Here is a 14,346-nt window from a genome sequence, read left to right as displayed (position 1 = left end):
CTGCAGGGACGGGGGCTGAGACTTCCCAGGACGCTGTGCCTTTCTCGGGGACCAGTTCTTGCTGATTGAAGAAATGGGAGTCAGAGAGAACCAGGGTCCCTTAGTAACAGACCCCCCCCCATTAATGGCTGATTCGAGGCCAGCCTGTCAGGGTCCCATAGAAATCTCACGCCTGTAATCCCAGCACTTTCGGAAGCCAAGGTGGTGGATCACGAGGTCAAGAGACGGAGACCATCCTGGCCAACGTGATGAAACCCCATCTCTGCTAAAAATACCAAATTAGCAGGGCATGCTGGTGCATACCTGTAATCCCAGCTAGTTGGGAGGCCGAGGCAGGAGAATCCCTTGAACTTGGGAGGCAGAGGTTGTAGTGAGCCCTGATCTTGCCACTGCACTCCAGCCTGGTAACAGAGCAAGGCTCTGTCTCAAAAACAAAACAAAACAAAACAAAACACCAATAGAAATAGACCTCCCATTCCTGGCCAGGTGCACAGCCAGCCACCCTTGCAACACGTGTGGCCATTTTACTAAGTTCTGGTTCGAGGGATGTCCATAAAAGGAAAGGCTGGCTCTTGGCTGGAACAGAATCTGGTGGCTGGAGCTTGGCAGCCATGTTGTGCTATGAGGCGGAACCTACATGCCGAGGATAGCACAGCTGCAGCAGGAAGGAGCCTGGGTCCTCAAAGCTGTTGGGGTCAGGGACTTCCCATCCCGACCAGCTCGCCTCGGACTCCGTAAACACGAGCGCACAACAGCATTGTCTCTGGTTTAGTTCTCGCCGGAGAACCTGATCCTGTGGGCCCCATGTACCATGCCTGGGGGCAGGGGTCCCAGAGACGCATTTTCCCCTCAAACATGGAGTCCTTGAGAGCAGGTCTGCATGGGCTTCGAGGGTGGGGCCTGGGCCCGCTCCCCAAGGCTGCTGTGATCCCAAAATCACTTCCAGGGTGACGGTGTCATTCCTAAGGCCGTTCCATCCTGCCTCATCCAGGAATTCTGACCCGGGCAAGAGGCCAAGTGGTAGAGAGGAATGAGGGGTACTGTGGGCAGAGGACCAGCCCTCGAGAGCAAGGCTGTGGAGGGGACAGCCCAGCACGAGGAAATCCAGGCTCTGTTCTGGTCACACAGCTCCTCTGGGGAGGCAGAAGGGCCCAGCCACAGCAGAGACTTGAATGCGGAAAGAAACAGGCAGGGGTGTCCCCATCCCCACTGCGGAGAGACGTCCCCACCCCGCTTCAGAGATATGTCCCAGGCTCAGGTGAGGTGACCTGGAATCCGGTGAGGTTTTCTGGGCTCAGGTGAGGTCTCTGAGGCTCGGGTGAGCTTTCCCGGGCTCAGGTGAGGTGTTCCAGGCTCAGGTGAGCTTTCCCGGGCTCAGGTGAGGTGTTCCAGGCTCAGATGAGCTTTCCCGGGCTCAGGTGAGGTGTTCCAGGCTCAGGTGAGCTTTCCTGGGCTCAGGTGAGGTGTTCCAGGCTCAGGTGAGATTTCCTGGGCTCAGGTGAGGTTTTCTGGGCTCGGGTGAGATTTCCTGGGCTTGGGTGAGGTATCCTGGGCTCTGGCGAGGTGTCCTTGAATCAAGTGAGGTTTTATGGGCTCAGGTGAGGTTTTCTAGGCTCAGGTGAGCTTTCCTGCGTGAGGCGTCCCGGGCTAGGTGAGGCATCCCGGGCTGGGGTGAGGCGTCCCGGGCTGGGGTGAGGCGTCCCGGGCTGGGGTGAGGCGTCCCGGGCTGGGGTGAGGCGTCCCGGGCTGGGGTGAGGCGTCCCGGGCTGGGGTGAGGCGTCCCGGGCTGGGCACCACCTTCCCTTCTCTCCTCTCCTGTAAGCACCAAGTCACATCCCTTGGGCTGGAATCCTGGCGCAGGCCTTAGCCGAGGAGGGGTTTACTGGATCTGGGTGGTAAATCCCTGCCCACCTGTGCTGTGGGACAGGATGTCAAAGGTGGCTGTGTGGCCTGAGGGGCTGGCAAGGAAGCCGTGGAGCCGCCCCCCGCCCCCCGGCATCGGTGTTGGGGGTTGCCTCTTCCGAGGAGGCCCTGCAGCCTGGTACACCCCACACCCCACGGGACCCCTGTCCCTGTGGCTCACCATGCAGCGTGCTCCAGGGCTATGGCAGAAATGGGTCCACAGCTCCCCTGAGCAGCCAGAAGCCACCCCTCCTCCCACTGCAGAGGACCGTGCCTTCTTCCCAGCCCCATTTCCTAACTCAAAACCTGCGGCAGCCAGGGCCGAGCACCCAAAATGCCCCTGGTCCTTCCAAGTCCAGTTCTACAACGAACTCCACAGCCACACAGTGCCCCACTCCACCCATCTCCATATGGCTTGTGAGCCACTGTGACCCCAGGCTTCCCCCTAGATGTACCCATCCTGGAATCCCATGCAGCAGGGCAGCATGTGTGAGGCCCCGGCCACGACTGCAGCCCGATTTCCCAGGGGAAAATGCACCCCCCCTCCACCTCGTCCAGCCCGGCCACCTCAGCCACCTCAGCCACCTCAGCCACCTCTGGGTCACACCATGAATCACGGCTCCGAACAGGACTGTTCTGCCACGTAACAGTGGTGGACACCGGGGGAGGCAAGAAGGGCCACAGAAGAGAAAACAACCCAAGACCACGCGGACCCGAGTGGCGCCTGAGCCGTATTCACATGGTTGCAGGAAGAGGAGCCACGGAGCCACGTTAAACTGGAATTATTCCACCAGGGTAATGTGTCCAAAGAGTCATCTTGATTAAAAATATGACATGAGCTTTTTTTCTTACAATGACATACAGGTATTCAAACTCTTACGTTTGTTTAAAAATCGCTTTTTACTGCTTGTCTTGTAACCTGACCAAGGCCACCAATTCCAGCCACAGCCACACTTTTCTCTGCATTACAGCTTTAGCAAGAAAAAAGTCCAGAGCCAAGAACATAGTTACAGTACAAGTCTTTTTAAATTTTTTATATTTCTCTTACTTTACCTGAATGTAAGAGATAGTTAATATCATCTCTAAAAGCAAAATGGAAAAAACTCCTCACACCAAAAATATTTAACAGAGCTTATTTATAATCTGTTTCACTCTCCCCAAAGGTAGACAAGATTTATCAACATGCTTGAGCAAAGAAAAACACACCACTGGCCAGGCGCGGTGGCTCATGCCCGTGATCCTGACACTTGGGGAGGCTGAGGCGGGCGGATCACAAGGTCAGGAGTTCGAGACCAGCCCGACCAACATGGTGAAGCCCCGTCTCTACTAGAAATACAAAACTTAGCTGGGCATGGTGGCGTACGCCGATAATCGCAGCTACTCAGGAGGCTGAGGCAGGAGAATCGCTTGAACCCGGGGAGTGGAGGTTGCAGTGAGTCGAGATCAGGCCGCCGCACTCCAGCGTGAGCGATACGGCAAGGCTCCATCTCAAAAAACAACGAAAGGAACCGCGCCGCGTCCCGAGAGCCCCGCCTTCAAGGCGGACTGCGCAGCTCCGCGGGAGTGCCGGCCGCGACAGGAGCCGTGGCTGGCGATGACGCGTCGGTGGGTCCTCTGTGCAATTCTGCGGCTTCCGTCGAATTTAGCAGAATAGGATTTTGCTCCTCATGTGTCCGCCTCTCGTGACAATGACAATCTCCCGTCAATCCTAATTCCTGAGGAGGCGCTGGTTTGGAAGAATCCCATCGTTTGAAGGAATGGCTGCCGCGGCACCCAGAGACCGAGGCGGCAGCAGGCTCTGACCTCCACGCGCCTTCCCACGCCTCCCTGAGGGTGGCGGCTCCCACCTCGGTGTGGGCACAAGAAGCCTAACAGGCAGTTCCGGACGCCCATCCGCTGCCACCACAGAAATCCTGACGTAGAGCCACCAGTGCCTGCACTGCCTGCCCAGCGTGGACCCGCAGCCATGCCAGTGAGAAGGGGCACCGGCACGTCGGGGGGCTGAGGGCCTGGGACCGGGCCGGCACACCCGGGCCGCACACTGGACGGCTCCCAGAGCAGTCCTGGGCGAGCTCCGGCGGGACCCCAGGAATCCACTGTCGCCGTGGCTCAGAGACTCTGGCGGGTGGAAAAGAACGAAAGGTTTACCGCAGAGTGCGCGTGGCAGCCTCGAGAAGGGCCGGCCCACCCACCGCAGCCCGGCAGACGCTCACGGGAGAAGCGGCACCAGCTCCACGCTGCCGAGGCTGCTGCCCTTCATCCACCTGGAGATGCCGTGGCCGCCTCTAGGGTGGCTCAGAAGTTGCCTCAACTCTCCAGGCATCCCCACAGCAAATCTCAGCAGTGACATGGCTGCTCGCAGGGGCCCTGGGTTTATGGAAAGGGGTCCAGGCATTCGTATTTGGGGACCAGAAGCCTGCTGGGGTGTCCCGATGTCCTGGAGAGGCTCAGCCTCTGCGGCTTTGCCACCATCATGGGTGGTGTCTTTGGCTGTGACTTCAAACCTGGTCAAAGCATGTGACCCTGGAGAGTGCTGGGAGCCAGGGCCAGCCCCAAGCCCCCTGCACTCAGTGCCCCCAGCACCAAGGGAAGTGTCCGGGACCTGCTGTGTCCCAGGGCTTCCGGGAACTCAGGCAGCACCCGCTCGGTCTGATGAGGTGAGCCCCTGCATACACACTTCCTAAATCGTTTACTAATAAAAATAAGACATGTTCACAGAAAAAAGAAGCTGAGGCACAGCAGGGAATACAAGGAGAAAATTCGGCCTGTGCCCGGCGGCTCCTCCCTCCAGAGGCGCCCATGGGCTTTTGAGAGCATGTTCGCAGAGTCAACGCCGAAGTGACACAGATCTGCCCGTTTATGATTATTTTTTGAGATGGAGCCTCCAGCTCAGCTCAGATGTGTGGAGCCGAGTTTGGTCCACAGAACAAGACCCAGCCCTGCCCCGGAGACACCGACTCACCTGAAGCCTCAGGCCCCAGACTTGCTTCCGACTGCCAGGCCAGGCAAGCCCCGGTTCCCCAGGGCAGGGCCCCTCGGCTGGGAGAGCAGGCTGGGGAGCACTGCTGCAGTCACAGACGGTGTTTCTGTTGAGCTGACGCAGACAGAACGTCTGGGGAGGGGCCGCTCAACCGGGGGCTTCACACGGCAGCTGCGTCACCCGGAAGTCACAGGCCACTCCCCATTCGGGGATGTCTCGGGACAGGGTGCCCGTCCTGGATAAACCCCCTCACATGAGATGCCATCGTGAAGGCTCTGGAGATGAGGCCTCGCTGGCCTGGACACCCCGGGGATGGTGGGGGACCCCTTCACTCTCACCTGAAACCATCTTTTCGTAGGGGCCCTGCCCTGGGCTCCCCATCCAGAGACACGGTTTCATCCTCACAGACTCGTCCCCGTCTGGATGAGGCCTGGGGGGGCTTCCGCTGCCGAGAGAAGCGGCCTCCTCTGCCGTCCCCCAGGCCGGAGGGCTTCCTCCCCACTTTTGGGTCTTCTGAGCGGCCTGCGCCGGGTCCTGGCGTCAGCCCCTGCTCTGCCGCAGCTCCCAGGCAGAGGGGTGCGTCACTGGCACCGCGCAGTGACCCAGCACAGGCTCGCGGCCCCCAGTGACACCTGTGACCCGGTGTGGCCACGGTCACTGCCGGGGCCCCTGCGAGCCCTGCTCTGGCCTGAGCTCTGCCTGCCACTGGGCCAGTCACGACCAGGATAAATGGACAAAGTAACACCCTGAGAGCGCAGAGCACCAGAAGGGTGGGGCTCAGACAGTCCTGAGCTGGAGCCGCCCCACGCTTGGCCCCAGTCACACAGACGTGGCCACGGAGGCCACTAGACACCCAGGGCCTGGGCTTCTGCGAAGACCTGGCCAGGAAGGGGCCCTGAGAGCCTGTGGAGATGCCCACCGTCAGGAGGCGCCGGCCGTGGCACCACAGAACCCCTCGCCCGCCTGGGACCCTCACCCACCAGGAAGCCCCCACGGAGTGCCGTGGCCCAGCCTGGAGGGGCGCTGGGAACCAGCCCCTCCGGAAGCCCCCACTTGGCTGACGCTGGTCCCATCTCATCCTCGGATCGCAGCCAAGGTGCCGGAGCGGGCTCCCGACACAAATCTCTGAGGGCTCAGCACTCAATTAGTGCATGCGCCACGTGGCCAGACACCGAGAGGCCCCGGGAGAGAGCTCATTACGCCGGCTGCACATCTGGTGCCCCGGAGCCCTGGGGAATTAGCTCTGGGCGTGATTTACAGCCACGTCTCCTTGTCCTTTCCTGAAGGAGACAAGATTCTTGGGACCCCAGAAAAGATTGCTTCTGAGACAATGCGTGGCCCACACACCGAAGGCGTGGCCCCTCCACCTCTGCAGCCACAGTGGCCCACTTGCTCCTGGGGAGTCTCCTACAGAGACTGAGGGCCGGTCAGTCACCATCACCGCCACCCCCCGCCCCACCGCCTGGCTCCTGTGTCCAAAGGGCACATGGGGGGAAGGTCGCTTCTGGCATGGACTCTGATGTCCTCAAGGGATGGTACTGCCCGGGGGCCACCCCAGCCAGAAGCTAGAGGGGGATTGTGTGCTGGGCGCTGCAGGGGCAAAGAGCCCTTTCTGGCTCAGCTTACTGGGGGACTGGGGGACCCAGGGTGCCTCCAGAGGGAGGGCAGCTGCACCCAGCTGCTCCACAGAGCCGCCCTCGAGCTCCAGAGGCCCCTTGGAGGGCCGCTTACCTCTGTGGGCTCCACCGAGCTACTCCAGGTGTGAGCATCTGGTGTCCTTGTCCCAGGAGCCATGAAGGACCCAGGGAGGGGAGGCAGCACTGGTCCCTCAGGGGCTGTGAGACACCCACATGGAGACGGGGAGGTCCCGGGCAGTGCGCCCTGAGAGGCGGCACAGATGTGAGGTCCTCAGCACCCGGCAGGGAGCCCTGGAGGTGTCTGTCCACCAGCAGGACTGCTGACCCGGGAGTCCTGAGGACGGGCCTGGAAGGAGAGGAGAACAATGAGCGACGAACAGGGAGGAAACCAGCTGTGCCTGCAGCCCAGAGGCCGAGGCAAGCAGGTGGGCGTCAGGCCGACGTTACACGGCCGGAAACGAGCAGTGCTAACAGACAGGGCAGCTCCGCTGGAGACCCAGGAGCTCGGGATGTGCCACCCCCTTTCAGAACCTCACCTGAGAAGTGAATGAGGATGATGGATTCCATCAGCAGAAGGTGGGAGCACTGGCACAGGGCACCTCCCAGCAGCCAGGGGCCCAGGGACGCGTCCCCAAGCCACACACACCAAGGAGGAGAGACGCAGCCTGCCCAGTGTAGACACTGCACACCCACACGGTTCCTGGAGTCCAGCGTGCGGGTGAAGACGTCCACCGTAGGGCTGAGGCTGAGGAAAGGCGTCCCCGGAATCCCTCGGCACCAGAGCTCAGACGCCTCCCAGGGCCGCTGCGGCCTCCAGTGCTGCCCTGGCCGCTGGTCAGAGCTGGCCATGCTTCAGCAGAAAGACCCCTCCGCAAGGCGCCCCAGCCCCCTGCAGTGTAAAGAGTGTCCTCCCAATGAGCACAGGGCCCCGATGGCATCTGGCTGTTGAGGGACCCTGTGGTGAGAGCACACCTGCTGTCCCTGGGACCTCCAGATGTCCACTGCTCCACTGCTCCACTTCCCCCAGCTCCACTGCTCAGAGCCTGGTCCATCTGCACCCAGCACCCCCGGGTGCCCGGGTGCCCTCCTGGGAAGGTGGGACCTTGTCTCTTGGTGGCACTGTGGGGCCCTCAGAGCCCTCCGTCTGGTTCCTGTCAGGGCACGACCGCCTCCTAGCACCATCAGCAGTTTCTACTGTGCCCACCAGAACCCAAGGCTAAGCCATCGGGGAGACCAGAAGGCCCAGTGTCCAGCCCCTGCCCCACCTCGGGCACTGCTCGCCCCCACCCCCCGCCCCAGACAGCCTGGGATGGAGACTGTGGGTGGGCGAAGAGGCTGCAGGGTCCAGGTGAAGAGCCGTGTGTGAGTGGGCAGGCAGCCCACAGCGTCTCCATCACAAGAAAGGGACGCCCGGGACGACAGGAGAACTCAGTTCGAGGGGAAGAACTTTCGGTGGGTGCTGCTCTGAGGCTGCTGCATTTACTGAAATAAGTGACTCTGAATGAACAGGAGCTGGAGAAAAACCCGGGGCTCAGCACTCAGGGCGGGGCCCGGCCGGTTCAGGCCCAGTGAGGCCAGAGCTTCTGCAAAGCCCAGGCTCGTGGGGCCCACCCCAAAGGGGCGCTTGGAGTTGCAGCAAGCTCTCCCTCCCCTGCCCTCCAGGTCCACCAGCCCTGCCTGCCAGTGAAGCTGCTCCCTGCCAGGGGAGGTGGGCAGCCTTGGCACCCCTGCCCACTCCCCTCCCCGTGCCCTTTCTTAGCCCCCCGAGGGTCTCCCCGACCCACTGGTGTTCCAGATTCCACAGCCTGGCCCACATCTTTCAGGGAGAGTGTTGGGTGCTCAGGCAGCCACTGAGGCCCCGTCCCAGCCTCCAGCAAGCACCCACCCTGTCCTGGGCCTCTCAGCATGGGAGAAGCGGAGTCCTCTCCCCGGAGCCTGCTCCTCCACTTTACATTGACTAGTGAGTGTTGGCGAGTGGGCAAGAGGCCACCATAGCCCGGAGGACGGGGCACCTGGACACCCCACCCGGAGCTGGGCCCCCCAGAAGCTGCCTGGGCTCTTCATGGACACCCTCCAGCTCAATAGATGGTGGGGCTGTCTGAGTGTGGCCTCAACAGCAAGACCTCAGGATCCGCTGGGAGGTGCCCTGTGGCTGGGGGGAGGGGTCTGGAGGTCCCTCCCCAGTGCCTGCTCCTCCCAGCGAGAAGTGGGGTGCGTGGTCCTCCCTCTGCCACCCACACCGAGGCTCTAAAAAACCCCTCTGAGGCCTGCAGCTGTCTTCAACCCCCCTGCGGCATTCACTCAGTCCCGGAGGTGCCCAGAGTGCAGGGTCCCTGCGGGCAGCCAGGTGCTGAGACAGCGGGGAAGGAGCTGACATCAGGTGCACCCACCAGTGCTTCTGGCCGGGGGCTGTGCTGGGCGGGAGGGCAGGGCTGCACCAGACCAGGTGGCCAAGGGGGCGTCCCTCAAGCTGAGACCCAGTGGAGGAGGTGAGCCATGTAAAGTGGGGGGCAGAGTGGCCGTGGTGGCTGAGCCTGGGGGCTGCGAGGGGAGGGCCTGGCAGGCATGGGATGGAATTAGGTGGCCACAGGTGGAGGCGGGGCCTCAAGGCCTCTGAGATAAAGCAGGGGGGCACAGCAGGCAGCGCTGGAGGCGCGGGGGAGAAGAGGCAGCCTAGGCCGAGGTGAGGACAGAAGTCTCCTCTGCCCACGTAGGGGTGCCACTACCCACCCCTGGGCCAGTTCCCACTTCAGCCCTCCGAGCTCATGGCCTTTCAGACCTGGCTGGGTCCATGGTGGGCCCAGTGGGGCCCTGGGGCTGCCTGGCTGGGATCTGCGCCTGACTCCCAGCTCTTTGCTGCTGCTCCGGCCGGGCTGCCCCAGAGAGCACTGCAGATGCGGGGGAGGCAGGGCCCCTCTTATTGTGCTGGGGGGTGGGGGTGGGGTTTTCTCCAGCCCCGGCTTGGGCTCCTGGGGGGCCCTGATAACCCCACCTCTCCGCTTCCATGGGTGGCCACCACGGAGGGTTCCCTTGGGTCATCTTGGGTCTTTTTTTGCTCTGGGCACAAGGCCCCGGGGAAGCCCTGTCTGTGTCTGGAATGCCCGGTGCAATTGCTTGTCAAGCTTGGAGAGGCTGGAAACTCGCTCACTTAAGGAAAAAGACAAGCAGGGCCTTTGCCGGGGACTACCAGGAGACCCCCGCCCCGGGGGCGCAGTCAGAGAAGCAGCTTAGCAGTCCGCCTAGGGCTGCGCGGGACCAGTCATTTCCGTGATAAATCAGGGCTTTGTGAACTCCCGTGGCCTGGGCGTCTGAAGGCGAATCCCGGCTCCCTCGATGTGGAGTCCCCGGGGCCCGCCGGCCCCTCCCGCCGCCCCCCAGCCCCCAACGGACACGGGACCAGGACACCTGGGCCTAGGCCGGCTCTCCTTCCCGGCCCGAGACCCCCGCCCGGCCTCTCCATCGCCCGCTCCACCCCCTGCAGACGCCGCGGGACTGCGGCGCGTTTGCCGCTCCTGACCCGCCCGCTCCCGGGGCCGGGCCCGCAGCGTTCACGTTGCTCCCCCAGGACAGCCCGGGCGCAGGAGGAGCCCCACAAATACATGCTCCATGAATAAAACAAACGTGGAACGGTCTCTGCCAACCTGCGCGCTCGGTTTTCCAGCGCTGAGCGTCGGCGCTGACGTTTCCTCCCAGGCCAGGAGGTGGCATTCGCGAACCTCTCCAGGCGGCGGAGGCTCTCGGACCTCCCTGGGAGGAGGGGGCGTCGCCTCTGATGTTTCCGAGGGGGCGGCGCCCGGGGACGCTGGAGCAAAGGTGCCGCCGGGGGCTGGAGAGGGGGGCGGGGGCCCGGAGTTGGCACCTGGAAGCGCCAGAGGTGTAGCCGCTGGGCCGGGCCCACAGCCCCGGGGCGGAGAGGCGGGAGCGCGCAAGGGGCGCAGGCGGGGAACCAGGTGGGACCTGCGGAGCGCGCCGAGAAGCCCACGGCTTAGAAGAACCTGGAAAAGTGACCGCCCTTACCCGGCTCCGCCGGCGCCCCCAACTCGCCAGGCGCCCCCATCCCGCGCCCCGGCCCGCCCCGTTCCGAGCTCCTGGCCCCTGGACAGCCGCGCACTCCGGAGCCAGTGAGACGCCGGCCCCGCGACCCCACCCGCGACCCCACCCGCGACCCACGCGCTCCCGCGTTAGCTCAGGGAGGACCTGGCGGCGCAGACAGACGCAGGGTCGCCCGGCCGCAGCGCAGCGCCTCCGAGTCTCCATCTCCTAAGGTCTAAAACGGTGCTAACGACGCCTCGAGCCCCGCCCCGCCCCGGGTGTCAGAAGCCGCAGAGCCGGTCCGGTGCGCGGCTTTCCTCCGGCCGTCCCGCCCGCGTGGGCCACCCCTAGCCTCGGTTCAGGCCACCCGCGCCCCTCCTGGCGCGCCCGGGGTCTGTTCGGCTGCGCAGAGCTGGGGCTCCAGGGCGAGAGCCGGCCCCGCCCCCAGCCCGCAGTCCCCGGGGGCCGTCGCCTAGGGGTTCCCGTAGGGGCCGGAACCCGACCCTGGAGGGCCCTTCCTCGCATTTCCTCGGAGGGGCGGGTCGGGGCCGGGCGGACGCGCGCTGGGGGTCCCCGGCCACGCTCCAAAGGGACCGATCTCCGGCGGGGCAGCGGCGTCCAGTCGAGTCCCAATCCCAATCGAATCGAGTGCGGACCCGCCCGGGGAAGCGACACCCCCGTGAGCGCGGGCCTGCACCTCCGTGGCGGGGAATCCTACGCCGCGCCGCCGGGCCCCGGGCGCGCATCGCAGAGGCAGGAGCCGCCGCACAACTGCCCCGGAGTTTGGCCGCAAGTGGCTTAACAAGCCGCCTCCCTGGAGCGACCGGCAGCGCCGAGCCCCCGCCTCTAACGGCACAAAACGAAAATAGAAGCCCAGAGGGGAGCGGCGGGCGCGGGTGTGAGGCCCCGGCCCCGAGCCTGAGCGTCGCCTTCGTCCGCCACACCGACACCCTGGCGGCCGCGGCGAAACGAGAAAGTCGTTGCTAAGGGACCCCCGAGGTCCGGAGGCGGCTGTCCCGGTGCACACATTTGGGGCGTGGCTCCCCACGGGCGGCGGATCACAGTCAGCCGCCCCGTGTCCCTAAGTTAGTATGAGACGCCCCTGAGAGGTGGAAGCGTTGGCTCGGCGGCCGCCTGCGCCGGGGCGGGAGTGGAGTCCACGCTCGTCCGCGGGATCCGTGAGCGGCTCCTGGCTCCGGGGAGGGCCCGGGCCCCGCGCGCGCCTCTAAGGCCGCTTCGCTCCCAGCCCGCACCCACGTGAGGCCCTGGTCACTGTTCTCCCCACCAGGGATTCGAGAGAGACCGCCCGTGGGCGAAGTCGTGGGCCCGGGTTACATCCCGGGAGACCCCCAAATCCCGGCAGGAGGCGGACGACGGGCAGCGCGGGGGACTCAGGGCCGCGTGTGTGGCCCCGGGACTCGCCTCCCCGCCCCGCTCCCGCCGGCGTCGCCGCGCTGCCAACGCCAGCCGCCCGATGGCGAAACCAGATCCGCGCGGGCCTCGCCGTGCCGTGTGGTCTGTGGACTCCGAGGCCCGGACCCGCCAGGAGCGCGTTCCCTGCCAGCGTCCGCGGCCGCCCACAGCGACCCCAGCCCCGGGCGGCGGAGAGTCACGAGCGGGACGCAGCCGCGGCTCTTCCCGAGTGGGGAGCTCCGAGCGCGCGGGCGGAGTCTCAAATCTGCATTCTTTCCTTTCATAAAATATGTTCTCGTATTTTTTCCTGATTTCTCATTAAAACCTTTGCCTAACTAAACTCCCATCCAAGCGGGATTTATTTCGTCCCCAAGGAGATAAATCAGGGGGCAAATTTACAGCCCGGGAGGCACCTGCCGCGCTAATGGGCCCTTCATGGAGTGCGCGGCCTGCGGGGGCGCGCGGGCGGGCGGGGCGCTGGCCAATGGCCGGACCGCGGGGGCCGTAGCCAATCAGCGCGCGCGCCGCGCCCCGGGGGGCCCCCGTTATCAGCGCGTCCGTCCCGCGCGGCGCCGCTCCGACCGGCCCGGAGCCGCCGCCGCCGCCGCCCGCCCCCCGCGCCGGAGCCGCCCCCCCGCGCCCCGCGCCCCGCGCCCCGCGCTGCAGCCGACGCCCGCCGGGCCGCGCACAAACTTCCCGGGCCGGCGGGCAGGGGCGGCGGCGGCGGGGCCCGGATGGGAGCCCGGGCCGGCGGCGGCGGCGCCCATGGACACTAACCGCCCGGGCGCGTTCGTGCTGAGCAGTGCCCCGCTGGCCGCGCTGCACAACATGGCCGAGATGAAGACGTCGCTGTTCCCCTACGCGCTGCAGGGCCCGGCCGGCTTCAAGGCGCCCGCTCTGGGCAGTCTGGGCGCGCAGCTCCCGCTTGGGACCCCGCACGGCATCAGCGACATCCTGGGCCGGCCGGTGAGCGCGGCGGGCGGGGGCCTCCTGGGCGGCCTGCCCCGACTCAACGGGCTCGCCTCGTCCGCCGGCGTCTACTTCGGGCCCGCGGCCGCCGTGGCGCGCGGCTACCCCAAGCCCCTGGCCGAGCTGCCCGGGCGCCCGCCCATCTTCTGGCCCGGCGTGGTGCAGGGCGCGCCCTGGAGAGACCCGCGTCTGGCCGGCCCAGGTGAGTGGCGGGCGCGGGGCCGCGGGGGCGAGGGGGCGGGTGCGCGCGGAGCCGCCGGCCGCTGACCCCCTCCCGTCCGGTCCCCTGCCCTCCCCTCCCTCCGCTGCAGCCCCGGCCGGCGGGGTCCTGGACAAGGACGGGAAGAAGAAGCACTCGCGCCCGACCTTCTCGGGCCAGCAGATCTTCGCGCTGGAGAAAACCTTCGAGCAGACCAAGTACCTGGCGGGCCCGGAGCGCGCGCGTCTCGCCTACTCGCTGGGCATGACCGAGAGCCAGGTGAAGGTGAGCGCGGCCGGCCCGGGAGAGCGGAGCCCGCGTCCTGCGAACGTCCCCAGCCCCGGGCGCCGCTGCCCCGCGGCCGCCTGACCGCCCCGCCCGCCCCGTCCGCCCCCAGGTGTGGTTCCAGAACCGCCGGACCAAGTGGCGCAAGCGGCACGCGGCGGAGATGGCGTCGGCCAAGAAGAAGCAGGACTCGGACGCCGAGAAGCTGAAGGTGGGCGGCTCGGACGCGGAGGACGACAACGAATACAACCGGCCCCTGGACCCCAACTCGGACGACGAGAAAATCTCGCGGCTGCTCAAGAAGCACAAACCCTCGAACTTGGCGCTGGTCAGCCCGTGCGGCGGCGGCGCGGGGGACGCCTTGTGAGGACGCGCGGGCCGGGGGCGAGTTTATTTTTGCAGAAGCCGGCGGCGTCCCCGGGGGGGCGCGGGGCGCGGGCCGTGTGTCGGGGCCGAGTCGCTTTGTATCATCAATAAATTATTTAACTGGTCCGCGTTGGAGCCGCGGCTCCGGAGCCTGCACCGCGTGTTTCTTCGTCTCGGACCTGGAGCTCCGCGGCCCCGGCTTCGCCCCTGAGGGACCCGGGCTTCCTTCGGGCGCGCGGCGGCCTCGAGTCCTCCGGGTTCCCGGTGCGGAGGCGCGCGGGGCAGGGAAGGGGAGGAACCAGCGACAGCCGCCGGGAGCCAGCGCCACGGAGCCGGGGACGGAGCGCGCGCCCCGCAGCAGGTACGGCCCGGGTGGATTCGCAGGTGCTGGCGGGGTCCGGGGGTGGGGGGTGGGGGGCGGGTAAGCCGCGGTCCGCCCGAGTCCCCGCGGGACGGTTTTCTTTCTTTGCTTTTCCCGCTTGCGGCCACGTCCTGGTTGGCGCTGGACACCCGCTCGGCGGAGGCTCTTTGCTCTTAGGATTTTAAAAGTCCCTCTGCCCCGG

General features: G+C 65.6%; 1 protein-coding gene across 1 annotated transcript; it reads left to right on the top strand.

Moving 5' to 3' along the window:
- The first annotated feature begins 12,584 nt into the window (after positions 1-12,584).
- Positions 12,585-13,909, top strand: NKX6-2 (NK6 homeobox 2). Its single transcript, XM_039465225.2, has 3 exons — positions 12,585-13,135; positions 13,245-13,417; positions 13,530-13,909. Exons 1-3 carry the CDS (start codon positions 12,730-12,732, stop codon positions 13,782-13,784), a joined length of 834 nt encoding a protein of 277 aa, XP_039321159.2. The 5' UTR covers positions 12,585-12,729; the 3' UTR covers positions 13,785-13,909.
- The last annotated feature ends 437 nt before the right edge of the window (positions 13,910-14,346 follow it).

This window comes from Saimiri boliviensis, chromosome 12 (genome assembly GCF_048565385.1).
Source record: "Saimiri boliviensis isolate mSaiBol1 chromosome 12, mSaiBol1.pri, whole genome shotgun sequence".
Taxonomy (NCBI): domain Eukaryota; kingdom Metazoa; phylum Chordata; class Mammalia; order Primates; family Cebidae; genus Saimiri; species Saimiri boliviensis.
Note: the sequence above shows the minus strand (reverse complement) of the source record. Positions and strands in the feature narration are given on the sequence as shown.